General features: G+C 39.2%; 1 protein-coding gene across 1 annotated transcript in view; it reads left to right on the top strand.

The window, feature by feature from the left end:
- prex1 (phosphatidylinositol-3,4,5-trisphosphate-dependent Rac exchange factor 1) overlaps positions 1-6,165 on the top strand; it is a 201,458-nt gene extending 195,293 nt beyond the window's left edge. The window contains exon 41 of the mRNA XM_073061760.1: positions 2,791-6,165. Within this exon, the coding sequence (XP_072917861.1) occupies positions 2,791-2,833 (43 nt within the window). The 3' untranslated portion in view covers positions 2,834-6,165. The remainder of the gene's footprint in view (positions 1-2,790) is intronic.
- Positions 6,166-17,709: the final 11,544 nt, after the last annotated feature.

Genomic DNA, 17,709 nt, shown 5'->3' with positions numbered 1-17,709 from the left:
GCTTTTATTTCAGAAAGGAATAACAAAACTTGTATTTCAGCATGTTTTCATCAGTTTAGTTATTGGAAGTGTCAAATATTTCAAGAGGCAGAGAGGATTTTAAATATTTTAAGGTGTTGTTTCCAGTCAAGTGTCTTTGATTCTTTGATCAACTTCAATCACATTGCCGTAGCATTGCAATCCCCCGTAACAAAGGTGAGCACAATAAACTATCCCTCCTCATCTCTCTCAATCTGTCAGTAGGCTTTGCCACAGTTGAGGATATTACTGTCCTTATCTGTTCCATATTCTGTTCTTACTTACCTAGCCTTGGCCAGGCAATAACCCGAAATGCTTGTTTTCTAGTTCTAGTGTAGTTAGTAGTGCAAACTTGAAGAATGGATCTTTTGCTCCTTTTTACTTTTGACAAGCTGTCAATTAACATCATTCATAGAGAAGCCTCAGGTGCCTTTTTCTAAAGTTGATTTTGACCTCTGCCTCTTCACCTCTTTCATAATCTTTGCTGTTACTGATTTGTCACACATTGTCTTTTAGAAAACAGTGGTTTTCTTCATTTAAGCACTGGGGAGACAACTGTTGTTTCAGTTCCTTGGATAAGTTTAGTTCTTGGGTGAGCATTTGTTTACCTCCCATTACTTGCGACCTGAAACAGAACTAGATCATTCGCAAATTTCTTGATACCATGAAGAGCTTTTGACCATGTGTGTGTTCCATGTCTGCAACATTGGATACCTCTTAGATCATTTACTGCCTAACACTCATCCATTCCCATAATCTCAAATTTTCCAGGTCACTCATGGTAGACAATTCTGTCTAAGCTTGAACCTATCTAAAGCTCTACAGCCTATGTTCTGTCTTTTATCCAACCCACTGTCCTCAAAGGTCTACTCGGCCAATGCGTTATTTTAATCCTTGGTCTGTTCCATCGCTTTGCTTCTCTAAGCTTCTGCAACTTGGTCCAGACCTAAAGCCTGATATTTCTTTTCTGTTTTGCACACTGAGTTTCATAATTTGAGAATCTTCTATCAGCAGCCTGGACTCAAAAAAAAAAATTTCCCAACCCACTCATTTCTTTTGAGTAAAGATGCTCTCTATCTCTCTGAAATATTTTTAGTCCCACTATCACCTTGTGTAGCTTTAGTTACCGATGCAGTGAGTTGTCATGCTTAAATTGACTCAATGAATAATAATCAGAAATGACAACTTAAGACTTGGAATGGAAAGTAAAAAAATTATTTTAAACAAAATCGACTTCTCGGAATGTAACTAAGCCAGTATATAATAGGTGCATTTATCTTTTATTCCAGTATGGAATTTGGCATGATTAGTTCAAGAACCAGCCCAGAACTATTTCTGTAAAAGTGCAAAGATGAGGAGTTGGCATTTTAGTAGTCTGATCTGCTTAAAAATAACTTTGACTTGGTGCTCTACTCAGCTAATATTGATGTGCCAGTAGCCAGGGTGATCTAGAAAGAAGTACTATTAACAGACAGACAGACATACTTAATTGATCCTGCGGGAAATTGGGTTTCGTTACAGCTGCACCAACCAAGAATAGTGAAGAAATATAGCAATATAAAACTATAAATAATCAAATAATAATAAGTTAATCATGCCAAGTGGAAATAAGTCCAGGACCAGCCTATTGGCTCAGGGTGTCTGATACTCCGAGGGAGGGGTTGTAAAGTTTGATGGCCACAGGCAGGAATGACTTCCTATGACGTTCAGGGTTACATCTCGGTGGAATGAGTCTCTGGCTGAATGTACTCCTGTGCCTAACCAGTACATTATGGAGTGGATAGGAGTCATTGTCCAAGATGGCATACAACTTGGACAGCATCCTCTTTTCAGACACCACCGTCAGAGAGTCCAGTTCCACCCCTACAACATCACTGGCCTTACGAATGAGTTTGTTGATTCTGTTGGTGTCTGCTGCCCTCAGCCTGCTGCCCCAGCGCACAACAGCAAACATGATAGCACTGTCCACCACAGCCTCGTAGAACATCCTCAGCATCGTCTGGCAGATTTTAAAGGACCTCAGTCTCCTCAGGAAATAGAGATGGCTCTGACCCTTCTTGTAGACAGCCTCCATGTTCTTTGACCAGTCCAGTTTATTGTCCATTCGTATCCCCAGGTATTTGTAATCCTCCACTATGTCCACACTGACCCCTTGGATGGAAACAGGGGTCACCGGTACCTTAGCCCTCCTCAGGTCCACCACCAGCTCCTTAGTCTTTTCCACATTAAGCTGCAGATGATTCTGCTCGCACCATGTGACAAAGTGACAAACAATCTGGGGATATAGATTATTATCAAAAGTGAGCTTTACAGATATTTGCAAAGGATTTTGTTAATATTATTTTAACTGGGTTTGCTTGCATATTTAAGGAGCATGTCCATTTCTTCAGAGAACTTAGAAATTGCAAGCCTAACTTCTTCTCATTCCAGTATTAGATGAGGGAGGATTTGTTGGGAAAGCCGTAAAAGTTTTTTCTGGAAAATTTGGAATGCAAGAGGTGAAATTGTCCACTTGCAAAATGGGTGATCACACGTTAGCAGCCAAAGGAAATAGAAAACTGAATGTGAAATAGATTCTTGATTCAGTTGTTTACTTCTGTTACCTCAGCAATTTTCCCTTCATCTGCTCAGTGTGCTTTGTTAATAATCTAGAGGACAGGTCATGTCTTGAAATTCCAAGACTTTTTCCTCTCATAAAGAATATGCTTGTTATTTTTCTTCACAGGACAAAATAGATATTAAATTTGTAATTCCTTTAAATTTTTTCTCTAGGCTCTACCGCCTTTGTCAACCACCTTCTGATGGAGACCTATGAAAGTTGCTTCGTAACAGCTTCCTGATTCCGCAAAGAATTAGAGCTGCTGGAACATCTTGAATTTGTGGCATCTATATTCTGTTAAACTATGGAATGTCTACATATGCACAGTAATACAATGGCAGTGTCATAACGTGCACACGGACAGTCGTCTCTGCAGATTTTCATTTATATCGAAGTGGTAGTCGACTGTTTGATTTCCCTCCCCCCCCCCCCCCCCCCCCCCCCGCCCTGGTTCCTGGATACATGTAGCTAAGTGAACCAATATTGCAACTATTGAAAAGACCATCTAATCCTAATGCATGAGACTTGCAGATTTTGCTAGCTAACATCAATAGTGTACTAACGTGTAAGCACAGATTCCCACTGTCACCTGTCATTTCCCTACTCCCCCCCCCCCCCCATGTGTTGGAATTCTGCCAACTGCATCTCAAAAGATGACATTCGTTTTAGAATACCAAAAACAATTCAATGAAATAAAAGCAGAATGTTATATAAATAGGTTGCTAAATTAGCCAGACTGAGCTCCAGCTACTCTTTAACAAGTACCAACTACAAAAAATGTACATATGTATACATCCAAGATATTGTTCACAGAGCTATATATTGTGTAGCTGCAGCAATTAACATTCTGGTTTACTTGAGTACTGATGTGTCCTGTTATTGATTCCTATTTTAATCAAGCAATTTAACATTTTCTTCACTGTAATTACATCCCTTGTTTTAAGTCTTTTCAATGCAGGGGCTCTGAATATCAGCAATCTGGAAATGCTTAAATTATATTCATCTGCTGAATCAATGCTTTAATTCTCCATTTACTTTCCAAAAGCAAACAATAACAGTACAATTTAAGAATTCAAATGCAATGTTACAGTTAATTTGTTAACATTTTTTGCATACAATTGCAACTAAATTTTAAAACCAAACCTCTCAGATTTATACAATATTTAAAAAAACATTCAATAGTGTTTCACACATTTTGCTTAAAGTCTGAAGAATTCCACTTGCAAGTTTATAGATGATGGCACTGAGCACTGGTACTTCTGACAGTCTTGTTGAATGGAGCTTTTTTGTCTTGACTGAAAATGGCATCCATTTTTACTTTGAATAATAGTGGAAAACCCACCAATATTAAATTATTCACATTTTTATTTTGTGACAAAAGATGACATTCCTTGAAAATACAGTAGTGTATCTTGTGTTTACAGCCGAGGACAGATCTTCAATATTTCTTAATCAATACATTTTTACACAATACTTGTCAGGTGTTGAATTGCTAAGGGAAGATTTGGAGTTATGCCCTTGAGAGGGGGAGAACAGATTATATGCCAGTATATGTCAGTTTTTCATTGGAATATGCTGATATTTGGGGTAGAATTGTATAAAACAAACTGTCTATTTGTTCTAAATGTTTTGTTACAAATGAGTCAGATGACTTGTAAGAATTTTGGTTTTAGTACTAACTTTTTAAAATTGCTGTGGTATATTTGCACATTGGATACATGTTGAAGCAGTTTTCTCAGGGCAAAGTTCTGTTTTGAAGCCCTTTAATAGTGCCTTAAAATATAGAATAGGCTCTTAAAATTTGGTCATTTTTGCTTTGGAATACAATTTTGTTCAGTGTTAACGCAGTAAATATATTATCACACTTACTCTATTTTTTTACAATGTAAAGTATCTTCAGTTGCATTTATTTTAGAAGTACCCTAACGATTTTTACTGTTTGGTGGATGCTGAATTAGTATAGTTTGTTTGTAGATGTTTTAAATTGTGAATTCGAGAACATTACTTTAGAATCATGTGATTACGTGAGGGAAGTGCAGTAACTACATTTAATTCTGGTACAGAGTTATCGTTTTCTAATTTTATTTGATTTCCAATCCATTTATATCTTGAACATCCATAGATCTAGAAAATGGATAATTGTTTCATACCAATTAGTCTTTACTGAAGCAGTTTGTTGTAATTGAGTAATACCCAGCTGACCTAAATGCATTGACCAAAATGTGTGGTTCAGTTGAGCTGTACTTGTGAAAAATCTTGAATACTGTACTAGTTTCTCTGAAAAAAATCTCAGTCCACTTTTTATATATATATATATGTATGTATGTATAAGATTTATATTTAAGTAGCTATATGTCTTCAGTGCTGTTCCAGTGCAGGCTTTTGGTAACTTGGTTCTGTGTAGTGTAAACTCTGGAAATTTGCTAAGAAAGCTTAGTGAGACTCTAAATGCTGTATGTCATAGTGCAATATTTCGTTTCTTTTCTTCCTTGATCTTCTCCTCCTATTTTCCTTCCTGGAGGTACCTGTTGTGTGCCATTAGGTGCCAGCAGCCTTTTTGCCTGATTCAGGAGGTTTTTATTTGGATTTTTTTTGGGTGTGAACTAAATGGGGATTGCTGCCAGATTGTTTTACCTTTGGGCCATTAAGATTTCTATTCTGGTGCAGGAATTTTCATCAGGCTACTGGACAGAAATCAATGTTGAATTACACAAAACCTTTTGTAGATCTGGGTTGGACTCTACATTTTGGAATTTTTCTACACCAATTAAAAAATAACAAGAATTCTAGCTCTGATATCTTTTCTTCTTACATTTTCCCCTTTGTTTACTGTGTACCCAGACTAAAATTCAAAATTTGTTAAGCAAAGACTTGAAATTGGACAACTTAAAATCTCCTTTTGATACTGATAGATATTTTAGCAGTCTTGCATCCCAAGTCTGTAACTCTTGACAATTTGTATGCAGAGAGTCATACAGTGAGTTTGAATACCAAGTCGTAATCTACTGATTAATAAAATGACTCTTAAATAACAAAATTATACATTTAATTGCAGACCCAATTTTAAAATACTCAATACTGCTCAGAAAGTGGTGTAGTTCTGAGTCTTGTCTAATCCTTGTTTATCAGGATGCTGCAGTTGTGTTAAACATTCAGGATCATTAATGGAATTCTGTTTCACTTGAAATCTTGGGTAGAGCTAAATAGATTGCACCTCTGACGTGGACATTGTCAATTCACAGACAATCATTCTGCTTGATTTAGGTAAAGGATAGTGCAAAGCCCTTAACAGTTACTGTCATTACCAGTGCAATACTTTTTGTCAAGTGCCGCAAGGAAGTTGTGCACTTTCATGAAGTGACTTAATAAAATTTGACACAAAGCCATTGTTGTGTATAACGCTAGTAACCATTGTTTTGCTAATGTAAATAAGTTAGGTTTATGATGTAGTTTTTCTTTAATTTTCCATTGTACAGAAAGTATGATTAATGTTATTTTATTGAAATAGTAGATTTAACCTGATAGGCAATAAATGTTTATTTACGTTTTGGGAATTGTCTGCCTTATTCTTTCATTTAGTGATTGAACTACAAATTGAGGCTCAAGCTTTCTATCCTAAACATGGTGGTCTGTAGGAGCTTAATGGTTGGCCACTGCAATCTACTGTCTCCTGAAGGACTGAGAGTATAGGTGTCCAGAGGCCAGAGGTGAGATGGGAGTGCTTGCAGTGTCTCAGTCCATTAACCTAACACAGCATAAAACTCACTCAGTCACTTAGTTCCAGATCTCATTGCATTTTTGGAATTGCATGATCACAACTGGTCAACATAATTTAACCATTTTCTTTAAAAGAAGTGATCAGAGGAGGATGGATTGTTATCTCCAGAAGGGAGAAAGGGTCTACCAAGATATCAATTTCTCAGAACATTAGACAAAACACATTCTGCAAAATGGTGAAATAGAATATTAATGCTATGTAATTCACTGACTTGATTTAGTTTCAGAATGCTGTAACTGAGTTATTTTATTTTAATTATCATTCTGATGTAAAAGTCTGGAGGCTGGACAACATCATGAATCATTTGTAGATGAATTATGGGGTATTTATTTAGCCACACTAAAAAAAAGTATTAAAGTCCTTGTGTGCAGGGGTGTGGGTGGGATGCTGGTGTCTGTGCAGGAGAGGGGAACTGCAAAACAAATTTCATGTGGATGGTATGTGTTTTGTCCTCAATTGACTGTTCACTAACAGGCTCAAATACTTGCCACAAATTTATACTTTGAATGCTGTTGCCATTTCTGTACTTACATATTTTCAGTGGAGCATAACCTTGTGTTTGGCTGTCAGTGATTCTCCCCTTGTCCCTGTTGTTGGTATGATCAACCCACCTATCAGGCTAAAATACCACAGAAAATAATGGTATGATAAGTCGTATGGTTTATTTGAAGAATATTACTGAGAGAATCATTTATAGCTCTAATAAAGATGTACTGAAGATTATACTTTGCATTTTGCAAATTTTCTGACCTATTTAATAATTCAACTATGAAATGAAAGCACTCAAAGTATTGGGAAGATTTTTTTTCATAATTTTAGAAAGAGGCAGAGGAATGGTGCTCTCAACTGATCGTATTAGCTGCAGTGCCGTAGTTTCCCTCTATTGTGATGTAACTTTGAATTTGGCACCATCTACAGGAGATCTTGTACTGTATCAACTATAAAATTATCTCGACTGCAGATACTGGGATCAGGAACAAAAAGCAGAGCTCTGGAGGATCTCAGCAGATCAAGCAGCATCTGTGTGGGATAAAGGTGTGCATTAATGTTCTGGGTTGAGACCCTGCATGAGGACTGAGAGGGACAAGCAAAATTTGCCAATATATGAAATGGGTGGGACAAGAGTCTGGTGGGTGAAAGGTGGAAACAGATGAAAAGGCAGGGATGAGGGTACAGTACTGTGGGATGAAGGTTGGAATGAGTCGGGTGTATCAGGCGCGCTGTTCAGCCTACCAAATAGCAACACACGAAATAGAAAGCACGGATTGTAATTCACTTTTATTTTGCAGAAATAAAAATTAGGTAATAGATATAAGATTAAAGCTTAAGTAACAATATACATGAAACATTACAAAAAATAGTCTGACTATATATTCATGAGAGAATGAGACTCTACACTTGTTAGAATTGTTTTCTGGACCAAAGATGAGGTACTTAGGACATACATTATAAAGATCTTAAATATATTTCATTTAACAAAGATTCAAATTTCAAAGTAAATTTATTATAAAAGTACAGTGGTGCTAGGAAGTTTATGAACCCTGTAGAATTTTCTCTACTTCTGCATACATCTGACCTAAAATGTGATCAGATCTTCATGCAAGTCCTTAAACTAGACAGAACCCAATTACATAAATAACAGAAAAAGCTTTATACTTGTTGTTTATTGAGGAAAAATGAACTGGTGTGACCCCCCACCCCGTACAGCAATTGTTTCAACCAAATGGTTTGGAAACTGTTGCTCAGTGCTGCACATCGGTTTGGAGGAATTTTAGGCCATTCCTCTTTACAAAACTGCTTCAACTCTGGCTTACTGGTGGGCTTCCTTGCAAGAACTACTTGCTTCAGGTCCTTCCACAACATTTCAGTAGGATTACGTTCAGGACTTTGACTCGGCCATTGCAAAACACAAATATTATTTTTAAACCATTCTGTTGTTGATTTACTGTTGTCTTTCAGATAATTGTCTTGTATTAACCAACTTGTATTAAGCTTCACATAACAGACTGCTACCTTGACATTCACTTGTAAAATATCTCGATATAGTTTTGAATTCATTGTTCCCTCAATGATTGCAAACTGTCCAGGCCTGGAGGCAGCAAAGCAGCCACAACCCATGATCTCCTTCCACCATGCTTCACAGATGGGATGAGTTTTTGGTGTTGGTGTGCAGTGCCCTTTTCCCTCCAAACATAGCAATTTTTGGCCAAAAAGTTCAACTTTTGTTTCATCTGTCTACAGAACATTGTCCCGGAAGCAACAGAGAACATCCAGGTAGTCTTTAGCAAACTTGGGATGTGCAGCAATTTTGTTTTGGAGAGCAGTAGTTTCAGTGAACACCATTCTTGTTCAGTGCTTTTCTTGTAATGGACACATGTACAGAGACTTTGGCAAGTTCTAGAGAATTCTGCAGGTCTTTTGCTGTTACTCTTGGGTTCTTTTTACCTCCTTCAGCATTGCGCAATGTGCTCTTGGTGTGATCTTTGCAGGATGCCCACTTCCAGGGAAAGTAGCAAAAGTACTGAGATTCTTCTATTTGTAGACAGTTTCCCTTACTGTGGACTGATGAACACTCAGGTCTTTAGAAATACTTTTGTATCCTTTTCCATCTTCATGCTTCTCCACAATTCTTCTAAGGTCCTCTAAAAGTTGTTTTGATTGAGGCATGGTGCACAAATACAGATCTTCCTTGAGAAGAGCAGGCTCTGCCTGTAACCTGACTTTGTCATTTTTACAGGGCAGGGCACCTCGACAACCCACACCTCCAATCTCAGCTCAGTGATTGGAACACCTGACTCCAAATAGATTTTGTGGAAGGCATTACCTCAGAGGTTCACATACTTTTCTAACAAATACATGAAATATTGGATCAATTTTCTCAAATAAATGAAAAAGTATAATTTTTTGTGTTATTTATTTCATTGGATTCTCTTTTAAGACTTGCATGAAGATTTATTCACATTTCCAGTCATATTTATGCAGAAATAGAGAAAATTCTACAGGGTTCACTAACTTTCTAGCACCACTGCACACATGTTATATACTATTGCGATTCATTTCTTGCAGGCAGTTACAGGGGAGAAAAAGAAATGCAACAGAATTTACCAAAAGAACTATACATAATCATTCAAAGGCCGGCAAACAGCCAGTGTGCAAAAGAAGACAAAGTGCACTCTATAAAGGAGCAGATATCACAGCCGTGACTTTTAAGATTTTCATGTTTAACTGTATTTTTGCAAAGATTAGAGCTGTCAGTTTTTCACACTATTGGCAATTTATCATAATTTACTCTTGCCAAATCCTCCTTCCCAATAATCCAGAAACTTACTGAAGCAATCACGTAAATGCTTTGTTACCAGAGTCCATCTGAAAAAGTGGTTGGGCAGAAACACTCATTGTATTTTGACATGTAATTGAACCTGTGCTTTTGCAAAAGCTGTGGATGAACCAGGAGTTCCGTAGTGGGCTGAGGGCTAGACCTGTGGCATTCAAGTCTGGTGACCCAGGTCTGTACAAAAGAAAACAGGTATGACTTGCAGAGGGCTATTTCAAGAGCTAAGGAACAATTCCGAACAAGGTAGGAGACAAAATCAGATGCACGTCAACCCTGACAGGGTTTTCAGGTCAGTAGTTTCTACAAGGCAACACCCAACATCATGAATGGCAGTGATGCTTCATTCCCAGATGAACTCTATGCAATTTATGCCCACTTTGAAAGGGGGAATTAAAACTACAGCTATGTGGTTCCCCACAGCACCTGATGACCCTGTGACCTCTGTCTCAGAGGCTGACGTCGGGCTGCCTTTCAAGAGGGTAATCCCTCGCAAGGCAACAGGCTCCAGTGCAGTACCTGGTAGGACTCTGAAAACCTGCAGGGTGTTCAAAGACATCTTCAATTTCCTTCCTGCTTTAAAGGGGCAACAATTATATCGGTGCCCAAGAAGAGCAAGGTGAGCACCCTTAATGTCTATCATCTAGTAGTGCTTACATCTATGGTGATGAAATGCTTTGAGATGTTACTTATGGCTAGATTTAACTCCTATCTCAGCAAGGACCTGGACCCACTGCAATTTGATTATTGTCACAAAAGATCTACGGTGGACATGATCTCATTGGCTCTTCATGCAGTCTTGGACCACCTGGATAATACATATATCTATGTTAGGATGCAGTTTATTGATTACAGCTCAACATATAATACAATCATTCCTAAAGTTCTGATCAAAAAGCTCTGAACTTGGCTCCTGTACTTCCCTTTGTAACAGGATCCTTGACTTCTTGACCAGAAGACCACAATCCATGCAGATCAGAGACAACATCTCCACCTCACTGACAATCAACACCTGCACATCTCAGCATTGCTCTATTCTCTCTACACCAATGACTCTGGGGCTAGGCAAATTTGCTGATGATGAAACCATTGTTGGTAGAATTTCAGATGGTGATGAGAGGGCATACAGGAGCAAGATATATCAGCTGGTTGAGTGGTGTCACAGCAACAACCTTGCACTCGACCAGTAAAATCAAAGAACTGATTGTGGACTTCAAAAAAGGTAGGATGAGTGAACACACACCAGTCCTCGTAGAGGGATTAGAAGGCACAACAGTGGCTATATTTCATTAGGTGTTTGGGAAGATTTGGTATGTCACCAAAAACACACATTTCTACAGGTGTATCATGCAGAGCATTCTAACTAGCTGCATCATCATCTGTTATGGGAGGGGTGGTGGTTATTGCACAGGATCGAAGTAAGCTGCACAGAGTTGTAATCTTAATCAGCTCCATCATAAGCACTAGCCTCCATAAGATCCAGGCATCTTAAAGGAGCGATGTCTCAAAAAGGCAGTGTCCATCATTAAGGACCCCCAACATCCAGGCCATGCCTTGTTGTCATTGGAAGGAGGTACAGAAGCCTGAAGGTTCATTCTCAAAGATTCTGGAACAGCTTCTTCCCCTCTGCCATCTGATGACTGAATGGACATTAAACCCATGAACACTACCTCACTACTTTTTAAAATTTCTATTTTTTGCACACTAATGTAACTATTTAATATACTGTGTGTGTGTGTATATATATATATATATATATATATAATTATTTACTAGAATTCAGTTTTTTCTCTATTATGCATTGCATTGTCTGCTGCAATGAAGACACCAAATCTCACGACACATGCTGGAGATATTGAACCTGATTCTGATTCTAAGACTAAAAGTTGGCAAATTAAATTGCACTAAACTGGTATTTTTGACACACAGGATGTTCTAAATAATCTTACAATGTGTGCACTGCTCAACAGCAGCTCATCAGTGCTGCTTCCATTGTATTTCCCAACCCATAACAGAGGTGTCATAGCCCTTGTTACATGTACCCACAAAAGATGTCCCCTGACTTATATGAAGTGAAGGAATGGTGGGGGGGGGGGGTGGAACTGAGTAATGATGGTTTATTGTACTTTTTACTCTGTGCACATACAGTATAGAGAAATGTAGAGTAAGATTTATTTTTGTAGAGCAGTCTCTTCAGGAAACTTGCTGTACATTCTAATTATGTTCTGGAAGCAGGACCCTTCATTGGGTTAGTTAGTGCTGAGGTTCAGACTGATTAAGGATAAAGATTTAGTACCTACTTTGCCACAGATCAGTCAATCAGATCCCTGTATGTTGTTTGAATAGGCACAGTTCTCACCAAGGTCTCCAACTTCCAGCCCTTGTTTTATCTTGAGAAGAGCTTGGAAAATGTACACACAGTGATTTGTACTTCCTCTTTCTCATGAAGGAAGAAACTAGACTTGTCTCGTACACGAGCACATGGGAAAAGTATAGTGCGAGTGTTACTTTGTATCCAGTTTTCTAAAGAAGAGTTATCTTTTAATTTACAAAAATATCCTGCTGAGGGTTATTTGAATCATATTTTAAGTGTTATTGCAGAAGGTGTATGATTTGTTTCTAGCTGGTGTTTACTACTGTTTAGTTATAGAACTTCCACACATAAAAATTATGAAGCCTTTTACAACATCAGTTCTTTGCTATTCAGAGTTCCTTTGTGGGTTTGATATTAAACCCAACAGTAGTAAAAGTGCACTCCAGGAACGGGAGAAACAAATGCAGTGTCTAAAACTAATGAGGTCCCCTGGTGATGAATGGGCATCCAGTGAGTAGTTAGGCTGATCAACCAACGACGTTCCAAGCATGATGCTCAAGTAATGTTGGCTAATTAAAGTGTGGCATTGGGGAAAGTGCTCATGACCTCATCAACATTGATTAGAGAGGAAACAAAGGTAAACCATCCCTCAAACAGCTGAAAAGAAATGTCACGCTATTTCCAGGTTGATGAGCAGAAAATATTGGGACAGTTTAAGCAATTATCCAGTACCATTATATAAAAATAAGAATTAGAGAATTAAATTATAAAACATCCTGGTGGGGTTTGCAACTGGATTCTGAAACTGGAAAGGCATATGTACTAAATGTTGGTAAACCTCACAATATCCAGAATATGAAAATATCGCCATTTGTGATTTCCCTATCTTAATGAGGAAGTGTATCACAGTTCCATCATTATTAATGTGTCAGGACTCTGGAGCACCCTAGAAGCAACATTGTAGGTGTAATTGCTCCAACAGAACTGCAATCCTTTGAGAAAGTGCCACATCATTGTTTTCTCAGAGATCATTAAACCGTAAGACTCGACTTCCGCATCATTTGAGAAAATTAATTCAAGTTTCCATCCCAGACAATTGAATTAATGGCATTCTTTAAAGGCTGTGGGACATATCCAGTGAGGAGCTGGTGCAGGCAAGCCAGGTAAGCCTACACCAATGAAATTGAAACACAACAGTTGATCCGATAAGAAAGGAGATAAAGTATTGAAGAGTTCAGGTGGAAAAGCTGTGAAAACCCTAGCTATCAATCATAATGAAAGCGGATGACCCCATATCAGAAACGTGGAGATTACTTTGGGATTGGAAGGAATGTCTGGCTAGAGTAAACTCCCATTCCTGGTTATTACCATGCTTTGACTGTTTAAGGAGGCTCAGGGAAGTCTAGTGTGTAGATACACAGAAATTTAGTTTTATATGACTTGCATATTCAATTAAAACAGAAGCAATGAAGATAATTGTCAATTAATGCAGTTTCTCTTTGTGCCAAATCAATTATTGTCTCTGAGGGTGAATACTTGCAAAAATAGTCTCTACAGTGTCGGGATGCATTTATGGTTTCTAAGAATTAAAGCAGACTTTTTTATATAAAGTCCATTTAACCATTGTGCTGCACCTGCATTAGCTCTTGTGGTTTACCAAATGTTTACAGCCACATGGCATTCAATTTATTACTTCATCATGGCCTCTGGATGACATATGGTACGAACAGAGGATCTTCCCTCAGAACTCACACCATCGCTGTTTTCAATTGTCCCTGAAGATCCAAGATATTTGCAAACAAAAAAAGAATTCAACATAATTAAAACAATAAATTCTAAATGCATTTAACTTCACAACTGCCATTAATTAACTGAAACATATATACTTCAAAATAAAAATGAATAAAATCTTACCTTTTAACTTTTGAACTGAACGGACTGGTGCAGAGCCAACAACCTGTCTCTTAATGTGAACAAAACAAAAGAGATGGTTGTTGACTTCAGGAGGGCATGAAGTGACCACTCCCCGCTGAACATCGACAGCTCCTCGGTAGAGATCGTAAAGAGCACCAAATTTCTTGGTGTTCACCTGACGGAGAATCTCACCAGGTCCTTCAACACCAGCTCCATAGCAAAAAAAGCGCAGCAGCGTCTCTACTTTTTGCGAAGGCTGAGTAAAGTCCATCTCCCACTCCCCATCCTCATCACATTCTACAGGGGTTGTATTGAGAGCATCCTGAGCAGCTGCATCACTGCCGGAATCGGAAATTGCACCACCTCGGATCACAAGACCCTGCAGTGGATAGTGAGGTCAGCTGAAAAGATCATCCGGGTCTCTCTTCCCGCCATCACGGACATTTACACTACACATTGCATCCGCAAAGGAAACAGCATTATGAAGGACCCCATGCACCCCTCATACAATCTCTTTTCCCTCCTGCCGTCTGGGAAAAGGCTCCAAAGCATTCGGGCTCTCACGACCAGACTATGTAACAGTTTCTTCCCCCAAGCTATCAGACTCCTCAATACATGAAACCTGGACTGACACCTTGCCCTACTGTCCTGTTTATTATTTATTGTAATGCCTGCACTGTTTTTGTGCACTTTATGCAGTCCAGTGTAGGTCTGTAGTCTAGTGTAGCTTTCTTTGTGTTGTTTTTTTTTATTACATAGTTCAGTCTAGCTTTTTGTACTGTGTCATGTAAACCATGGTCCTGAAAAACGTTGTTTCATTTTTACTATGCACTGTACCAGCAGTTATGGTCAAAATGACAATAAAAGTTGACTTGACTTGACTTGAAGATTAGCTGCTGGGACCATATTGTAGCCGGTACACATCCAGTAGAGCTGCAGTCTCTCAGTGCCAGAGGGTTCAGTTATGACCTTGGGTCTGTACATTCTCCCTGTCACCACATGTGCTGCATCTGCTTGCTCTGGTTTTGGTTTCCCCAGACAGTGCAAAGATGTCCAGATGGATTGGTGAATTGGCCTCTATAAATCACCCCTAGTGTAGAATCTAGGAGAAATTGACAAGAATGTTTGGGATTTAAAAATAATAGACACTAACTTTGGATTAAAGTAAATAATAGTTAATGGTTTGTGCTGGTATCTTTTTATATGAAAGCATGGGAGGGGATGGCTATAAGCAGGCCGCTTTGGATAACTTGAGGTGTCTAGAATAATAAGACAATAATACAAAATTCAAATAAAAAGAAATTTAGAATAAAAGACAAAACAATCTTTTATGCAACATATAGTGCAGAATCAAAATATGGACTTGGTCATGGAAATTGTGAATTTAGAATTGTGTTGGATGGATAAATAGAAATGGGATGAAGGATTAGAGAGCAGAACAGGTAAATATAATGAGGGCTCCTTGATCATTTTATAGGTGACGAATATCAGCATACTTGGTTGGAGGAAAGGAGCTTGAAATGAGCTATTTAAACATTTACTAGAAGGTGGAGCAAACGGAAGAGTGCTAGAAAAGCTCAGTAGGCCAAAGAGCATCCTGGAGGCAAAAGGATGGCTGATGTTTTAGTCATCCCTGCATCAGGCGGAGGTGGAACCTGGTTGAGGTGGTGTTTTATGGACTGGTGAGGGAAGGGGAGGGTAGACTGAATTGAATTGACTTTATTTTTTACATCCTTCACATACATGAGGAGTAAAAATCTTTGCGTTATGTCTCCGTCTAAATGCGGAATGTGCAATCATAGTCATTTATGATAATTTATGATTAACAGAAAAGTCAATGTAACATAGAAATCCAATTAAATCAGCGTGAGTTAATCAGTCTGATGGCCTGGTGGAAGAAACTCTCCTGGAGCCTGTTTGTCCTCGTTTTTATGCTGCGGTACTGTTTCCTGGATGGTGGCAGCTGGAATAGATTGTGGTTGGGGAGACTCGTGTCCCCACTGATCCTTCGGGCCCTTGTTTCGCACCTGTCTTTGTAAATGTCCTGAATCACGGGAAGTTCATAATTACACATGTGCTGGGCATTCGGCATCACTCTCTGCAGAATCCTGCGATTAAGGGAAGTACAGTTCACATGCAGGCTGTGATGCAGCCAGTCAGGATGCTCTCAATTGTGTCCCTGTAGAAAGGATTTGAGGGCCCAGACCAAACTTCCACAACTGTCTGAGGTGAAAGAAGCACTGCTGTGCCTTTTTCACCACACAGCTGATGTGAGGTCCTCCGTGATGTGAATGCCGAGGAACTTAAAGCTGTTTTACCCTCTCAACCTCAGATCCATTGATGTCAATAGGGATTAGCCTGTCTCCATTCCTCCTGCAGTCCACAACCAGCTCCTTTGTTTTTGCAACATTGAGGGAGAGGTTGTTTTTCTTGACACCACTGTGACAGAGATATGACTTTTCCCCTGTAGGCCTCTTCGTTATTGTTTGAGATAAGGCCAATCAATGCAATCGTCAGCAAATTTAATTAGCAGATTAGAGTTGTGGGTGGCAACACAGTCTTGGGTATGCAGGGAGTAAAGGAGGGGCTTGGTACACAGCACTGAAGGGCTCCTGTGTTGAGAGTCAGAGGGGTGGAGGTGAGGGAGCCCACTCTTATCACCTGCCGGTGATCGGACAAAAGGTCCAGGGTCCAGCTGCACAAGGCAACATCAAGGCTGAGTTCTCTGAGCTTCCTGTCAAGCCTGGATGAAACTATGGTGTTGAATGCTGAATTGTAGTCCAAGAACAGCATTCTCACATAAACATCATTCTTCTCCAGATGTGTAAGGACGGCTTTACAATTCAACTGCCAGGACTTAAGAACTTTTTAAAAGCTATTATTAATGCTTTTTGAGATAGTGATTTAGATGCATATCATATTTTTTACTGAGTTAAGTATTGTATATAATTAGTTTTGCTACAACAAGTGTATGGGACATTGGAAAAAAGTTGAATTTCCCCATGGGGATGAATAAAGTATCTATCTATCTATCTATCTATCTATCTATGTAGAGCAGTGGCTATTGCGTCATCTGTCGATTGGGTGTGTAAATAGGTGAATTGTAGGAGGTCCAGTTTGGGTGGTAGCAAGCTGCAGATGTAATCCTTTACCAGCATCTCAAAGCACTTGCTTATTATTGAGGTGAGTATGACAGGACGTCAGTCGTTCAGGCATTGAAAACCTTGGTGTTTTTTGGTACAGGGACAATGGTGGATGTTTTGAAGCAGGAGAGCACTCGACACTGGGAGAGGAGAGATTAAAAATGTCTGTAAACACACCTGCCAGTTGTGCTGTGCACATCCTAAGAACACGCCCTGGGATGCCGTCCGGTCCCACAGCCTTGCGATTGTCCACTCGATGGAAACATCTGCGCACCTCAGCCTCAGGGATGACCAGATTACAGGCTGTAGTGGTGGCTTTCCTCGGAGGCTCAGATTGAGGCTGGTAGGTGATAGATGGAACCCAGGGAGGGAGGTATAATGGGCAGATGAAACCAAGAAGGGGAAGGGAATAGTTAAGGTAAACCACATCATCTTTTGCTACTTCCACTAACTGCAACAATTCCCAACACCCGCCATATTTTCCCTTCTTTCCCATTTCTGCTTTCTGCAGTGACCCCTCCCCTTAACCAAGTCGATGTACAGAGGGATCTTGGTGTCCAAGTCCATTGTTCCCTTGAAGAGGCTACATAAGATGATATATAGAAAGCAAAT

Source organism: Hemitrygon akajei, chromosome 11 (assembly GCF_048418815.1).
Source record: "Hemitrygon akajei chromosome 11, sHemAka1.3, whole genome shotgun sequence".
Lineage (NCBI taxonomy): Eukaryota > Metazoa > Chordata > Chondrichthyes > Myliobatiformes > Dasyatidae > Hemitrygon > Hemitrygon akajei.
This window is presented reverse-complemented; position numbering and strand designations above follow the sequence as displayed.